Here is a 14,573-nt window from a genome sequence, read left to right on the forward strand (position 1 = left end):
CACCTCACTGTGTGTTCACTGTGTGCTGTTTGTGTTTCACTAATTCACCAATTGGGTTAAATGCAGAAACCAAATTTCCCTCACGGGATAAAAAAAAGTATATACTTATACTTTTTGGTATTAAATAAGCGTAGAATGGCCTATGTTTCAGCAAATCTAAAGAGGCAGTCATGCAGCTGCCAACAATATCAGAATGACAAGGAAAAGACCTCAATCTTCCTTCTCAGATGTACCTTGAAAGCCAATAACAACAGTATGGGCATTAAGACAACAACATCACACTGTTGACTCCAAAGGTCACCTCATCCCCCCAGGACACAGTGCACGGGAAAATGCACATCAAATACTCAATAAGATTCACCACAACACAAACAGCACGGATAAATGCATGTGGCATATAAAAAAAAACACTCCCTTATACAATCCTACCTTGTGGCAACAAGGTGTCGTAATTGTTTAAAACTGACAAACCAAACAAGGCACACTAACTAACTTAACACAAACAAAAATAATGAAAACATTTCAAAGACCCAGACATTTCCCTGGGCTTGAGAGCTTCCACCAGTGTCTGAGCTTTAATGCTGGTCTCCTGTCCGCCTCTCTTCCTCAGTGTAGGAATAACCAGGAGCAGATGTCTTCAACCTCTCAGAATGTTTATGTTTATGTCATTTAGCAGATGCTTTTGTCCAAAGTGACTTACAAATATAACAATAGTTAAAATTAACAGTAAACAGTTATAGATTGGTAAGGCTACATTAAGGATAGAAATGACAACAGTAATGTCGATTCAATATCAACGATCAATAATGAAAATAAACAGAATGTGAAGGCCTAGGAGGCAGAACAGCCTCTCTACAACATCCCCTGCTTCTTCAACTGGTCTGGTCACTGGCACTTCTCCTTTTAAAGTATCTACCACTACGGATTATGTGACAACTAACCCAGACACACTATTCTACAACAGAGGAAAACTACGACCAATGTCCACCGGAAGAACTATCTGCCCCAAAACAGCTACAGTATGCGGTGTAAACCCAGGTACTCGAGTACCTGTAGGTCACCATCATCACTGTCTTGAATTTTAGAATTGGCCTCCATACAATTCATGGAAATTTTATTGAATTGTCTCCACTCCACAGGAAGTTAAATTTGAATTTGAAATGGAATGACAGGAAGTGGAATTAATTTCATGGTAATTCAATGAAATTCCACACAGTCACACAACAGAAATGATGTGTTGAATCTCACATACATTGAGTGTTGGGAAGTTTACTTTGGAAATGTAGGTTGTAAGAGACTTCAGAAGTCCAGTTGGACCATCATCATCATCATTAGTATTCTAAATTGTAACAGTGCTATGTGTGTCATTGACAGGGTAGGCTGTTGGTGGGTAGGCTACTTTTTCTGAACACTGGCCTACAATTACTTTACCATGTGTAAGCTCAGTTTCTATGCAGTTTTGCAAACATATGTTTTGGTGGTTGTGCTAAACGTTGAAACACGTCAATGATACTTTGAAAGTCTCTGGACAGTCACTGTCATGGTTTCTTTACTCAGAAACTATTGACAGATATAATAGTATGTTCAAAGAGCTATGTATCAGTGGAAGTGTCAGGCATCAGGTAAGGAAGCTTACAAGTGAAGAATAGTGGCCAGTGTGCAGGAACCCAGGATACATGTATGACAAGGGTTACAGGTCATTGGAGATTAATCTGTTAAATACTCATTTAGTATAATTGGTTGTTCATCAATCAGTGTCACTACAATTGTTTGTTTTCTATATTGCAAGTATAGTACAATATAGTCCATATTTATGCAGTAAACAGATTTGATAACCACATTTGTGACAGTCTGCATTTAAAAAGCAATTTTTCATATTTATTTATTTTGCCGATGAGCATGAAGTGAGAATAACATTTCAAGAGGCAGTCAAACATGATCTAAGTATATTTAGATGAGACATAAGGGGTGAAACAAAACATGATTTTAGTACATAAATTAAAAAAGTGACTTTAAAAATTTAAGTGACTAATTGATTTTACAGGCATTGTGAATACTGGCGTTACAGGTCAGTGAACAAAGTTGGTTTATTAAAGTGACTAATTCAGTGTCAGACAAACGATTAGCAATAGTGCAAAAGATTAAGACAAAGAGCAAGTTAGAATGACCTATCTATTATTAGTTTCATAACACTCCTGTTAATTAGATTTACTCAATCATAAATCAGTGCTGAAGGCAATACAGTAACATTTTACAGAAGGCAGCAGAACCATTGGTCTTACAGGCATCACTACTTCTACAAGCATGGCTTAAGATTGGTCGAAGGCATTCAGTGAGTAGTAAAAGGCAAACAGTAAATATTAAAAAGAGCTTTTTGGCATTGTAATGTTTAGTTGAGTAGTTTATATTTTTTACAGAGGTAAAAATATTATAAATACATGTGTGTGAAGGGCCTGTGCTGATTTGATATTTCAACAAATTCAACAAATTCACTAAAAAAAAACAGTCATATGTGTTAAGTGCATAGCCAGTCTGTAACAATTTGAGAAATTAAGACTATTGAAAATAATGTCTTCTTTTTTCAATCTAAAAAAATCTACTGACATTCAAACTGAATATTAATTGGTTCAATGAGTTCCTTCTTTGTACAATTTCAATACAACCTGACAAGCAAAATGTAAATATTCTAATGAATAAATACTCATTGGACAAACAGGAATCATTATCAACGTTTCTTTCTAAGGAATTTAGCCACTACACATACTTTCTAAAACTTGTTTTAGGTCCATGATTCACCTCTTCTCCAGTGGATGGCGCTAAAAATGAATTCAACAGACCCCAAAGAAAAACCTTACATACAGTGATATCTCAGAGGAAGATAAATGGTTGACATTGTGGACTTGTGGACAATTTCCAAAAAAAATTATAATAAAAGGTAATAGAAATTACGTTACAAGAGAATTCTCAATCAAGGTGAATATTTCAGACAAAACACTTCATGATATGGAAATGTCTCTTCATAAGGCATTCATTGTCTTCTGTCCTTAATTTAAGACACTGTATTTGGTTTCTGCTTTGCTGTTATGATGATGAGCATTACTGCATCTCACATAGATCCAAAATGATTCTTTGCATCAAGACTGCTTGAAACAAAGATGGCAAAACCTCAGTTTTTCCAATAACCAACACTGATTGCCAGTGTTTTCTGGTGTTAAAGAAATCAGATGTCAAAAATAAGTTTTTTGGAAGATCATGAGTTGTCACACAATTATTCACACAAATTGTGATGTTCCCATTAACAGTTCAAGAACAATATAACAAGTCATGTCTAAATCTTAGATGTCAATTGAACTACATTCTTTGTTGGTGAAACCAGCTATACTCAACAGCACAGTGACTTGGTAAAAAAAAAAACATGTGTTCCGAGTTCAGCTCTTTTACAGTAAGGGCACAAATAGCAGGGATTCGACACTCCCCCTTCCCTCGGGTCCCTTGGGTCAATGGTATACACTAGCATCCAAGTCACTTATAATTCTGCAGCTTCTAACAGGAAGTGGAGGCCTCCATTACCCTGTAATTAGCACCACAGCGCTCATACCCTGCGCGCGTTCACAGTGCATCCCTATACCAAACTGACGGTCTCCGTGTACTCGTCCTCCCTGTCCGCCATGTTGTCGGGGTCTGAGACGATCAGACCCTGCAGCATACCCGTGGGGATGGCCGGCTTGAAGGGCCAGTTCCGGATGGAGGCGAAGGGGAAGGACGAGGAGAGGCGCACCGAGGAGCGCAGCAGGTGTGGCGGCAGCGGAGCGACGTTGTCATAGAGGTGGTGGTGGTCGGCGTGGTAAGGCCCGCCGGCGTCGATGCCGCCGCACTGGCGCTCGAGCCGGCGCAGCAGCTCCCGCACCTCGCCCTGGAGCTCGGCCAGCCGGTTGGTGACCGCCACGGTGCCACCGCCGCAGATCTGCACCTCGGGGATCCAGCGCAGGTAGCGCTGCATCCAGACGCGCACAGCCGGCCCGTCCAGCAGCGGCAGCAGCACGCCGTGGTAATCTAGCGGCCGCCGCAGCCAGGCCTCGTAGAACTCGCTCGTGGACGCCTGCGGCGAGGCGTCCGGCGACAGCATCCAGCGGCTCAAGCGCTTGACGCGCAGCATCTTCTTCAAGCTGTCCGTCTCCTCCTTAAAGAAGCCCTTCTTTGAAGGCGTCTTGAATGCAGAACTGGGCAAGGAGAGCTGCCTCGTGTGCTGCAAGTAGGGTTACGTTTTTTTATTGTCTGTTTTTCATAAACATATTGTAATGTTTGTATGTGACAAAAAGCCAAAAACAGAAGTGGTGAAGTTGACTATAGTGTTCAAGGCTTTAAAATTATGAATCAAACATGTATTTCAACAGGGTGCAGATGCTTGAGTGCCACCCTGGGCAACTTGAGCCTTTCAGTTCTTCACTATGGATTTATATTTAGTTGTTCGTTTACCTTTGGTCGATGTGACTTCTTGGTCAACTTGTCCACCCTCAGCTTGTCAGTGTACAAAGGGTTAATGAAGAACTCCTGCGCTCTGCAGTCAAACTGCACCGACCAGTCCCATACCGTGGGACAGTTCAATGGGCCTCTTTGTGTTTGCGGCGACTCGGCCTGCCAAGACAATCAAGCCTAGGCAGTTAGCGGGAGGTACAGCGCATGTAAGAGTACACGTCAGAGGTGGTGGAGCTCATGTGGGCCGAGGCTTGCTCCACACACACCGCCACCCCCCCACCCCCCACCCCCACCCCCACCCCACACACCACACACACACACACACTCCACACACATGCACAAGACCACAGAGGAGAGCGCTCAGCCATGCTCAGCAGGGAAGCGTGACACTGAAAACAAAAGCAGCCTGCAGAATGTAAGAATGTATATATATGATGAGTGGGTGTGACAAGCCCCGACCCGGGCCGTCTGAGATGGAAACCAAAAGCAGCGCAACCACAGCATCCTCTTTCTTTGTACATGGATGACTTGCTGTGTGAATTCATTACAGTGCAAAAGATGTTTAATGCTAGCGACAGCTTTGTGTGCACATAATATTCCTTATGGGCAGAATTGTTTTTTTCCAAACTGGGGTACTTACTTTTATATTAACCTGAAATATAAACATATATGTAGTAGTGCTGCCACTAACGACTAATTTTCTAAAGACTAATCTTTTGACTAATTTTTCAATTATACCATATTAGTCAGTCTGGACTAGCCTACTATGCTTAGCTTAGCTCCCCCTCTTAGCTCTGCCTAATAATGAATTGTGCTGAAAGCAGGCAGGCACGCAGCTATGCTGCTCACTCGGATTTAAAATATTACTGCCAAAGTAGCCTGTTTAACATCCAAAGACAGTCATTGTACTGTCATTGTAATTTTCATGGTCGATTACGTTGACTAATAGTGGCAGCACTAATATGTAGTAGTAGTCAGGGTTGTGCACAATTCGAACTGCAATTCTGCTTCCTGTTTGCTACCTCAATTGAAATGCAAGTGAAATTCAAGAATTGAATTGGAATTTAAGAGCCAGTTACAATTCAATTCTGGAATTTTGCACAAGCCTGGTAGTAGTAGTAGTAGTATACAATTCAAATGCAGCAACAGATTTGGACTGTTAGAGGAGCGAAACTCCTACCGTCATCATGCTGACTTTCTGTTGGACGGAGTTGAAGAGGAACGTGGAGAAGACTGGAACATGGACGCTGTCGGACAGAACCGTCAGGTAGGTCTCAGAGAACTGGAAGGCGGGGCTGTGCTGCTGCAGGAGCTGCCACACACACTCCAGAAAGAGCAGGAACACGGGGGTCTGCAAGTGCTGTTTGAAAGCATGCACGCAAACACACACACACACACACACACACACACACACACTAAAATCTAAAAGAAACTGTACAGATATTCAGCATCAACTCAATATTTGACACAAATATCTGTTGCATCAACATCAATTATGATAGGCATTGTGAACTTCCAAACACTGCCATTTCAATATCCAATTCTTTACCCGAGTAGTTTATCAGCAGATGCATGCCCGAATAAACAAACCTCTTTATCTTTATGGTGCAGATGATTGCAGCGGTCCTGGAAGTTGTGGCCGCCAGCAACCCACTCCTTCTGGACCAGGCTCTGGAAGCCGGTGAGGGTCCTGTAGTAGGGGTCCAGCATGAGCTGAACCAGGCTGGAGATCACACAGCACAGGTCCGACCCCTCCTCCTCTAAAACAACAACGCTTACATTTATTCATTAGCTGACGCTTTTGTCCAAAGAGACTTCCAAAAAAAAAAAAGAGAACATTCAAGGTACAGTGCGAATAGGAGACAATTGTGTAACAATCTGAAATTTGAATTTGAATCAAAGTACTATCTTGCATAAGAAATAGAATGTCAGTTCAAGGGTCTAGTCAAGTGAAGAGATGTAGAGAAGAGGGATAGACTCGATAGAGAAGAAGTGCATGTTAAGTGCAAGTTAAGTGTGTCAGGTTGTTATTGTTGTTAGGAGAGTAGGTACTCTCGGCAGAGTTGGGTTTTCAAGAGGTTTTTTTTTTTAGATAGAGAGGGACACCCCTGCTCTGGTAGCGCTTTCCACCATCGGGGAACTACAGATGAGAATAGTTGGGATTGCTGTGAGCGTGCAGGTGGCAGTGCCATGCGACATTCTTTGGAGGAGCGCAGCAGTCAGATGATAGTGGTATACAGTGCCTATAAAAAGTATTCAACCCCATGCTAAAGGATCACAACCACGTCATAGCCTTATGAAAAGGGCAAACACAGTCGACTGAGTAACAGACAACAGAACGGAGTTGCCGTGACGCACCCATGATGAGGACATTCGTGTTTTCCTTCTCCAAGCATTCAACCACTTCCACAGCTTTCTGCAGACATTGCCTGCAAGGGATCACAAGAAGTTTACAGTGAATGAAATGAATGAAGAGAAGTGAAAATCTGGTTGATCTGACGTTGTTGACATGCAGTGGAATTTCAACTGACCGAATGATGTCAAGCCACCCAGCATTTTCAAGAGATGAAAACCACTTTACATCCGACATCCAGAATTCTGTTGAATTATCTGTTGAAGGAAAACATTTTGGTTTTAGATTGTGCCCATGTACAAAATATGGGATATACTTCCATGCAGCAGGGCTGTGTATGGACAAGAATCTGATGATGCAATTCCTTTCAATGAGTGTCTTTATTAAACACTTCTGTCAACACCAGCTGATTTTAGTCCAAAATGAAACCGTGATATGTTTGTTTGGAGAGTTGACATTTTGATCTGCGGTAATTATTTTAGTCTGGCACTGTTGTAGCTGCAGTAGTTCCTATGTGGTAAACCCACCACACGGAAGGCCACACATATTTGCTCACCAACAAAACAAATAAGCCTTGAAGCAGAGATCAACTAGGAACTGTTCTGGTCAAAAGCCAAAAAATGTGTAATATGGTGATCTACGATAAGGGTGACTCACCGATGAGGAAGAACTGTTTGAATTTCGTATACGAGAGCTGCACCTCCTGGAGAGAGGGGAGTGTGTCACTGAGGTCCTCCGTTTTCACAGAGTAAAGGTAATTCTGCGCCACGGCATTGAGCATTCTGAAACATACAATATCATAAAACTCAAGAGCATGCACTTGCATTGAGAAAAGACCAGCAGCACAGCTTGATTGCATTTAATATCAGTGCACAAAGCAATGAAATGCCAAGTTATTGCACTGCCCCCTGTCCCTCAAGGGTTTGAGTTCTTCCCCTCTCCAGGCTGGGTATTGCAAGTTTGAATGGCCTTAAAGAGTCACAGAGCATTACTAAAGACACAACAAATGTTCTCCTTTTCTTCAACTACTGGCTTGCAAAGTCATGTTTACTGGGGCTCTTTTAACGGAGATGAGATAGGCTCTCTGTTTTTTCCTATCTGGAGTCACAGCAGATGCCATAACACGCAGAGACAGTTTCCTACAGGAAGGAACTGGGGTTGAACAAAGCCTTTTTGGGGACTTTTTCTGCACGTCGCACACACCCTTTGGGTGCAGACCAAGATTAAGAGCCTTTAACACAGCACTTAACTGCCTTTAATTAAAACTCAATTAAACGCACAATCACAATCTCCTCAGAGGCCCTTCGATGGTACACAGATCTAAGTAAAGGCCTCATTACAGCACTCGTGTTTGCACTGCCGTGTAGCTCTGAATCTCGTCCAAACACAACCACTCAGCTTAAGTACACACACTTACACCCTTACACACACACACACACACTGCCGCTGTAGTGTCCCAAGAAGATTTGAAAGTTTCCTTACTTTTCCATATAGGCCTGGGGGATGGTGTCCTCCTGCATCAGAGGCAGAGCTGCTGTTTTGAACAAGGCACAGCCAGTATGATGGGACCAGCACCAAATCTACAACAGGAGGTCAAGAGTCAGGAACGTGAGCAGTTAAAACTAAATTCAAATCAAAACCATCTAAAACTGACTACATGATATACCAATCCCAACTTCATTTAACATGCCACACACTACCCGTCAATAGACTGTGGTCAGAGGTAGTTATTACGGAGTGTCTTCATGTTAGATATTAGAGAAAAGTAAACGTTTAAAAAAAAAAAAAATACCCAACTGGTAAACCCTTTCCATTGAATTTTCTGGCATTCTGGAAGTCCTCCTCGGTCACATTTGCAGGAACGAAAAAATACTGTGGCAATCTAGAAAATGCAAATTCATGTGTAAATGACGCTCAGAACAGGTCATGTTCTCTATGGTAATTTTCTGAAACACATTACATTAAAACTTTATTACAGTGTAGGTATGACATTAAATGCAGTTACAATTTAAGCAAAGCAAAGCAACAAGTAAATAAGCATACATTGGCATAATTTATTCCACACTTACATATTTGAATATTTTGTATATTCAGAGGGAAATGTTGGATGGATAAAAGTACCTTTGAGAGAGTTCAAATGACTGGTTTTCTGCTACCAATCTACAAACTCCTTTTGTCCTTTTCATCTCCTGGGTCCAGTCATCTATGGAGTCAAACATCACTGTTCTCCCTTTCCTCTGCATTTCTGTGAGGGAGATTTGGAGAGACCATGTTGTTTATTTTTCCCATAAGCTAGGAACAATCAGCCCACTTCTGTGATGGATACACCTTCGATAAACAATAACCTAATGCTTCCTTTGTCCATATGACACAGTCAGCTTCCTTACACAACGTGGGACTGTTTTTTCCAAGTCATGCTAGCCGGTGACATGAGACAGCTGGACAGAGGCACAGGTTCAGCAGGATCCTGATTTAACTTGACAGATAGAGTCCTGCTGTTAACGGAAGCTTTTTTTACTGTCAGATGTCCCCCCTACCCCCAACACACACAGGCTCACTTTTTTACTGTCAGATGCGACCCCCCCCCCTCCGCCCGCCCCTCTCTCTCACACACACACACACACACACAAACATTAGCACTGAATGTTGTCTTGCTAGACAAAGGGAGCTATTGAGCTCCAGCAAAGGGACTGTGACACAAGTCTCCAGTTGGAGCCATGACGCCTGTAGACACCATAGAACCCCATTTCCAGACAGCAGCTGGAACAAATTGAGCTGGCCCCAGGTCTGAGATCTCTTTACCCACTGGCTCTAACTTTATGTCAAGCCAACATCAGGCTCTAGTATTCCTTTAGATTTCAAACAGACATAGCAGACTATACGGTGCAGAGTGCAATGTGCAGAGAGACACATGTATGGAAGAACATAACTGTTTACATTTAATTTAAACACAGAACTTAAGTTAGGGTTATCTAGATTGTTAGGCTATCTTGTATTATTAAGGTCATCTAGATTTGTGTGAGACTATCTACATGTATCTACATTTCAGTAGAACTACTGAAGGTGTTTGGTGTAGTAAAACAGATTCCGGTACCTGCATTGTTGGCATTGTAAGAGAAGGCAAACACACACTTGAGAGACTTGGACTCCAGGCAGTGGTGCACAATCCCCTGGAAAATCTGCAGGATAGACGCAAGCTTAAGTGTACCCTTGACTCCAAAGAAACACTGCAACAATTTGCCACTCTTTGAGGTATGAATCATCTTCAAATTAATTTTGATGGTCTATTATAATGTAATATACAGATAATCACAAATACTGTTCCCCTAGTCATCCAGACTATGCAGTATATAGTTCCGGTCGGAGCTTTCACTCAAGTGGGGGAAAAAAATAGGAAAAGCCCTCACAGTCAGATATCAACAACAACTTCACTAGAGACAGCAATTAGCATGGTGGCAATGTCCTATCAGGCTGTTGGTAGTGTTGACAAGGTTTGAGCATTCTTTTTAGGTTGGTAGCTTGCTAGTTTTAGAACAAAACTCCATAATGCCAAACAATGTGCATTACTTTACTAGTAAAGACGGAAAAGGTTAGATATAATACCTTCCTAGCATCTTTTTCATCTGTGTAGGTTAAACAATACTGAAAAACACGAAGATCTTTGCAATGAATTATGATTTTCGAGGGACACTTGTTCTTCAACAGGGGACACGTTATCAGTTTCTTCTTGTCATCATATCCTGGAGGTTAAGTAAGAAATACAACAATTGTCAGCTTACATATGTGGGACACATATAGATTAAACTACTACTACAAAGGTCAACATGTAAAGAAGAACTTTGGTGATATACGTATTGTAAGTATGCCTTCTTGCCTCCATAAATGTTATCCACACACATCAAAGGAATGTCATTCTCCCCATACAGCTTATTCTTAAAGTGCTGGATCTGACAAAAAAAAAAAAAAACATCAGAACAAGAGAAGAGCATGATCATCATTCCTTGGTTAAAAGTACCATGTAACTGCAACTAATACAGCTATGATACACCTATAATTAATAATACATACATATATTCACACTAATAAGTAAAACTATTCACAAAATATCAGAACCAATAACTGCTCTTTGTTGTCTTTTCCGCTGCACTGTAATAGGCTTCTGCAAGATTACTGTTGTGATAAGACAAAGGTCCTACAATAATAGTGGTAGGCTTGCTAATATACAGTATTTAAATTACATAATAGTAGGGGAAAGGCTACTGTAGTCTACTTGTCTGCTACTTGAATCTTCAACCTAGTAATACCTTGTAAGTAATACACAAACTATGGCAGCTAGCTTACAACAAACCATGATGCACTTCCTGTATTTCACAGAGATATCTCTGAATCTGTTTTTAAGCATAGGCCAAACACTACCATTTGCTGCTGCTGACCGCACTGAAAATAGCACACGCATGCACTGGATGTATGTCTGCCTGAATGACTAAAAGTAAACTTCAGTGGTCCAGATAAGAATGTGGATGATAACATAACGATACTAGCACTGAGTGCACATTCCCCCTGAAACACACCACTGGAGCATTATGAAGTTCACTGCATAGCCAAAAGCTCTTCTGGGGAAAGGGTCAGACAGTCTGACAAAAAATGTTTAATGAGAGATTCTCTCTGAATAGACAGGGGGCAATCTAACTTGACAGGATGCACTTATTTAAGAGCTGGGCACCAACCCAAAAGCCTTAGAGTGGAGTTCCTCAAAAAAAAAAGGCTCTAAAGTGAGAGCACCACAGAGTCGTAGTTCCTCTTTCTGAGGTCAGCTACTGTGAGCTCCGGAGATAACCTCCTTGCAGTAAGGCAAGGCAATGAGATAGGAAGTCAGAAGCAACGAAGCAAAAACAAGCAGAGGGAGTCAGGGGAGGAGGACAGGGCTTAACAGTCAGCGTGTGAAGAGCCAGAGGGCTGCTAAGAAATTCCACCAGTGTGTGGCATGCCGGGAGTCCGTACCGTATCCTCCACTTGCACTTCATCACTGATGAAGGAGACGCGGAAGTTGGTGCAGACCAGTGTGCCGAAGACACCGCGCTGGGAGAGTTCATCCTGCGTGTACTTGAGGATGGGGCTGGCACTGCAGAACACCACCTCACCTGTAGAACACAGGGCCACTGTATCATCAACCACAAGTACATGAGATACTGATAAGAGTGACACACTAAACAACACTGTTGTGGGATCTAGTCTCCAAAGTTGACGCCAATGCCGATTCAAACAACCGCTCTTCGTTCGCCATAGCCACCTTCCTTGTTGTTCACCGTCGCAGGACTGTCGTTATCCTGTTAAGTCCGCCTTAAGACTCTCTAACAAAATAAAGCGCTGTGATTGGATGACGTCCACGGCGTCAGCCAATAGAAATCCCTATGGTTTGGTACTAGACGTACAGGCTGAGCAAATTAATTTGCCGCTGCTAGGGTGCGTCTAGATTTCTAGGCTAATAATATACTACACTTAAAAGAGATAATGGAGCTCAACAATTACCTGGCAGCAAATCAGGGTACCTCTCTTTTTTGGGAGGTTCTTTTTCTGGATTAATTTCCTGTTCAAAGGATAGAGAAGTCAAAATTAAGACAACAGCAGCAGAGATTTATGCAAATACAGCAAAACTCCTGCAAAGCATGTGCAAACATTTGTGCATACATGCAAACAACTTTTCTGAAAATGACATAAAAGTGAATAAAGAGAATCTCACACACACACATAAAAAACAACCACAAACCACTAAACTTCAAACATGAACCAGCAGTTTCAAGTTGTGTGACGAGTCTGAGACATTCAACTTCCTTCTGCTGATTTTCATGCAGCCCGTCAAAGGTATATTCTACACACAGAGACTAATGGAGCCAAATACTCAACAAAGGCAAAGCTATGAAATGAGACTGGACTAGAGTGTAGTGCCAGCACAGCATATTTGTCCCTCAATGGGTATACTGTGAGGTGGGCTAAGTCCTCTTAGTCATTTCTGTATAATTACCCCAAACATCAGACCAAAAGAACAGTTTGCATCTTATGAACTAATAAAATCACACAGTAAGTTTCCCACGGGCATTGCGACATCTACTTGCTTTCCAAAGGAATCCAAGAAAGATAGAGAGCAGGATTTAGCAAGATTTTAATCACCTCTTTCCGGTGTGCCTTAATATTAGGCACCCAGGGGGAGAGAGAAGGGAGGGAAAATATAAGAGCTGATTCATACAATTCACTGTCTTTGAAGGAGCACACCTGTGGTAGGCTTAGGCTATGTGAAATTGGGGTCATGAGCTACAATGTTACTTTAGTGTTGCTGAACTTTTGTCATGTGTACTTAAGTCAGCACTATCCAACAGTGTTTTCTGTATTCACCATCGCTTCACAAAAACTGTACGTGAAAAGATGCACTAACTCGGAGCTGGGTCTGTTATCTTTGTTAACGTTACAATCATTTCAATTTGATAGTTAACGTTACTACGTATGCTAGTGTGGTAACTTATAAGAAAACAGAGGTGCTGTTAATGCTACATTACTTGCATACTGTTTCTCAACTGCAACTGGCACTTGGGCTGATGAGGGCACGGAGTTTCACAGGTCGGTGTACAAAAATGACCGATACAAAACCGATACAAAAACTGTTCTCTGTGCTTTGTAACTTTACCGCGACCAATGGCAAACAAGGCAGAATTCCCACATGGCTATCAGCCCCCTCTACAAAGGCATGTCGACTGAATAGACTACTCCACGAAGAAGAAAGCCAATCTGTTGGCAAATTATATTTTACCATACAATCAGTATGTAGTCAAGATAGGTCCATTGTCGATTTTTTGACGTAATCTAAAATACGTATCTTTTCCAGCTAACGTAGTTTGTATGAGGCCCGCCTTAATCATGTTAAAGAGTAGCTATCTTACGTTTTAAGCGCCAAAGTGATAGAATAATTTGCATTCCTAAACAGCCTCATCAGCAACAACTGAGAATGAGACACAAAAGAAAATCACCAACCTCGGGCGTAACATATGACACAAACGACGCTTTGGGAGGTTGTTTCGCTCCGCCGCTCCCCAAATTCAACATTTCGCCAACTTCAGTCCACCTCTCTCTCCAACCAGGTGGAAATCCGGGCGAAACAGAGGATTAACCTGTTTTGACAGCTAACCGCGCCCATTCTAGACTATTGGTTAAATTTAATCAAGTCTTCTTTTTGTTGGATATCCGGTTATACTCTTCAACGCCATTGGACGACACACCAGTCGATCAAATACTAGTGAGAAAACTTCCTGATTGGGACGATAGGATGAGAAGAACCTATTTGATACATACAGTGAGTCTATGTATGATGAGAACCAAACCAACAGTTGGGACAACAAAAGAGGTTCAACTACATGGGCGTCAGTGGGAGGCCTCGGTATCTCCTAAGTTTTCAGCCAGTAAAATAATTGTATTCGAAGCGGTACCGGCAAGGACACGTTTTAACAAAAAAGTCAGGGATATTTCAAATAGGCCCTTCTACCCATAACTGGGTCAGTGGAGCTATCTACCATTAAAGGAGTACAGTCACACCGGTGTGACGGGAATGTTGGGAAATTAACATTCTAAAGAATATCTGGGTTCATTGAATTCAACATAGAATTTTAGAACCTTCAATTGTTGCGGAACTTAGAATGTTCAAAAACCTACACCTTTAAGGGTTAATGACTATGTAAGTGTGTCCATGGTATGTTAA

General features: G+C 41.8%; 1 protein-coding gene across 1 annotated transcript; it reads right to left on the minus strand.

Moving 5' to 3' along the window:
- Positions 1-1,852: 1,852 nt before the first annotated feature.
- mtmr12 (myotubularin related protein 12) lies at positions 1,853-13,996 on the minus strand. Its single transcript, XM_076269788.1, has 16 exons — positions 13,853-13,996; positions 12,359-12,416; positions 11,831-11,970; positions 10,704-10,776; positions 10,433-10,569; positions 9,924-10,008; positions 8,951-9,074; positions 8,627-8,711; positions 8,312-8,409; positions 7,487-7,611; positions 7,008-7,086; positions 6,835-6,905; positions 6,067-6,236; positions 5,657-5,836; positions 4,477-4,635; positions 1,853-4,246 (listed from the first exon to the last, which is right to left on the minus strand). Exons 1-16 carry the CDS (start codon positions 13,922-13,924, stop codon positions 3,623-3,625), a joined length of 2,280 nt encoding a protein of 759 aa, XP_076125903.1. The 5' UTR covers positions 13,925-13,996; the 3' UTR covers positions 1,853-3,622.
- Between the last annotated feature and the right edge of the window lie 577 nt (positions 13,997-14,573).

Source organism: Alosa pseudoharengus, unplaced genomic scaffold (assembly GCF_046254945.1).
Source record: "Alosa pseudoharengus isolate Yale_2024_CS ecotype anadromous, Long Island Sound unplaced genomic scaffold, YU_APseudo_1.1 YU_APseudo_1.1_scf_6, whole genome shotgun sequence".
Taxonomy (NCBI): domain Eukaryota; kingdom Metazoa; phylum Chordata; class Actinopteri; order Clupeiformes; family Clupeidae; genus Alosa; species Alosa pseudoharengus.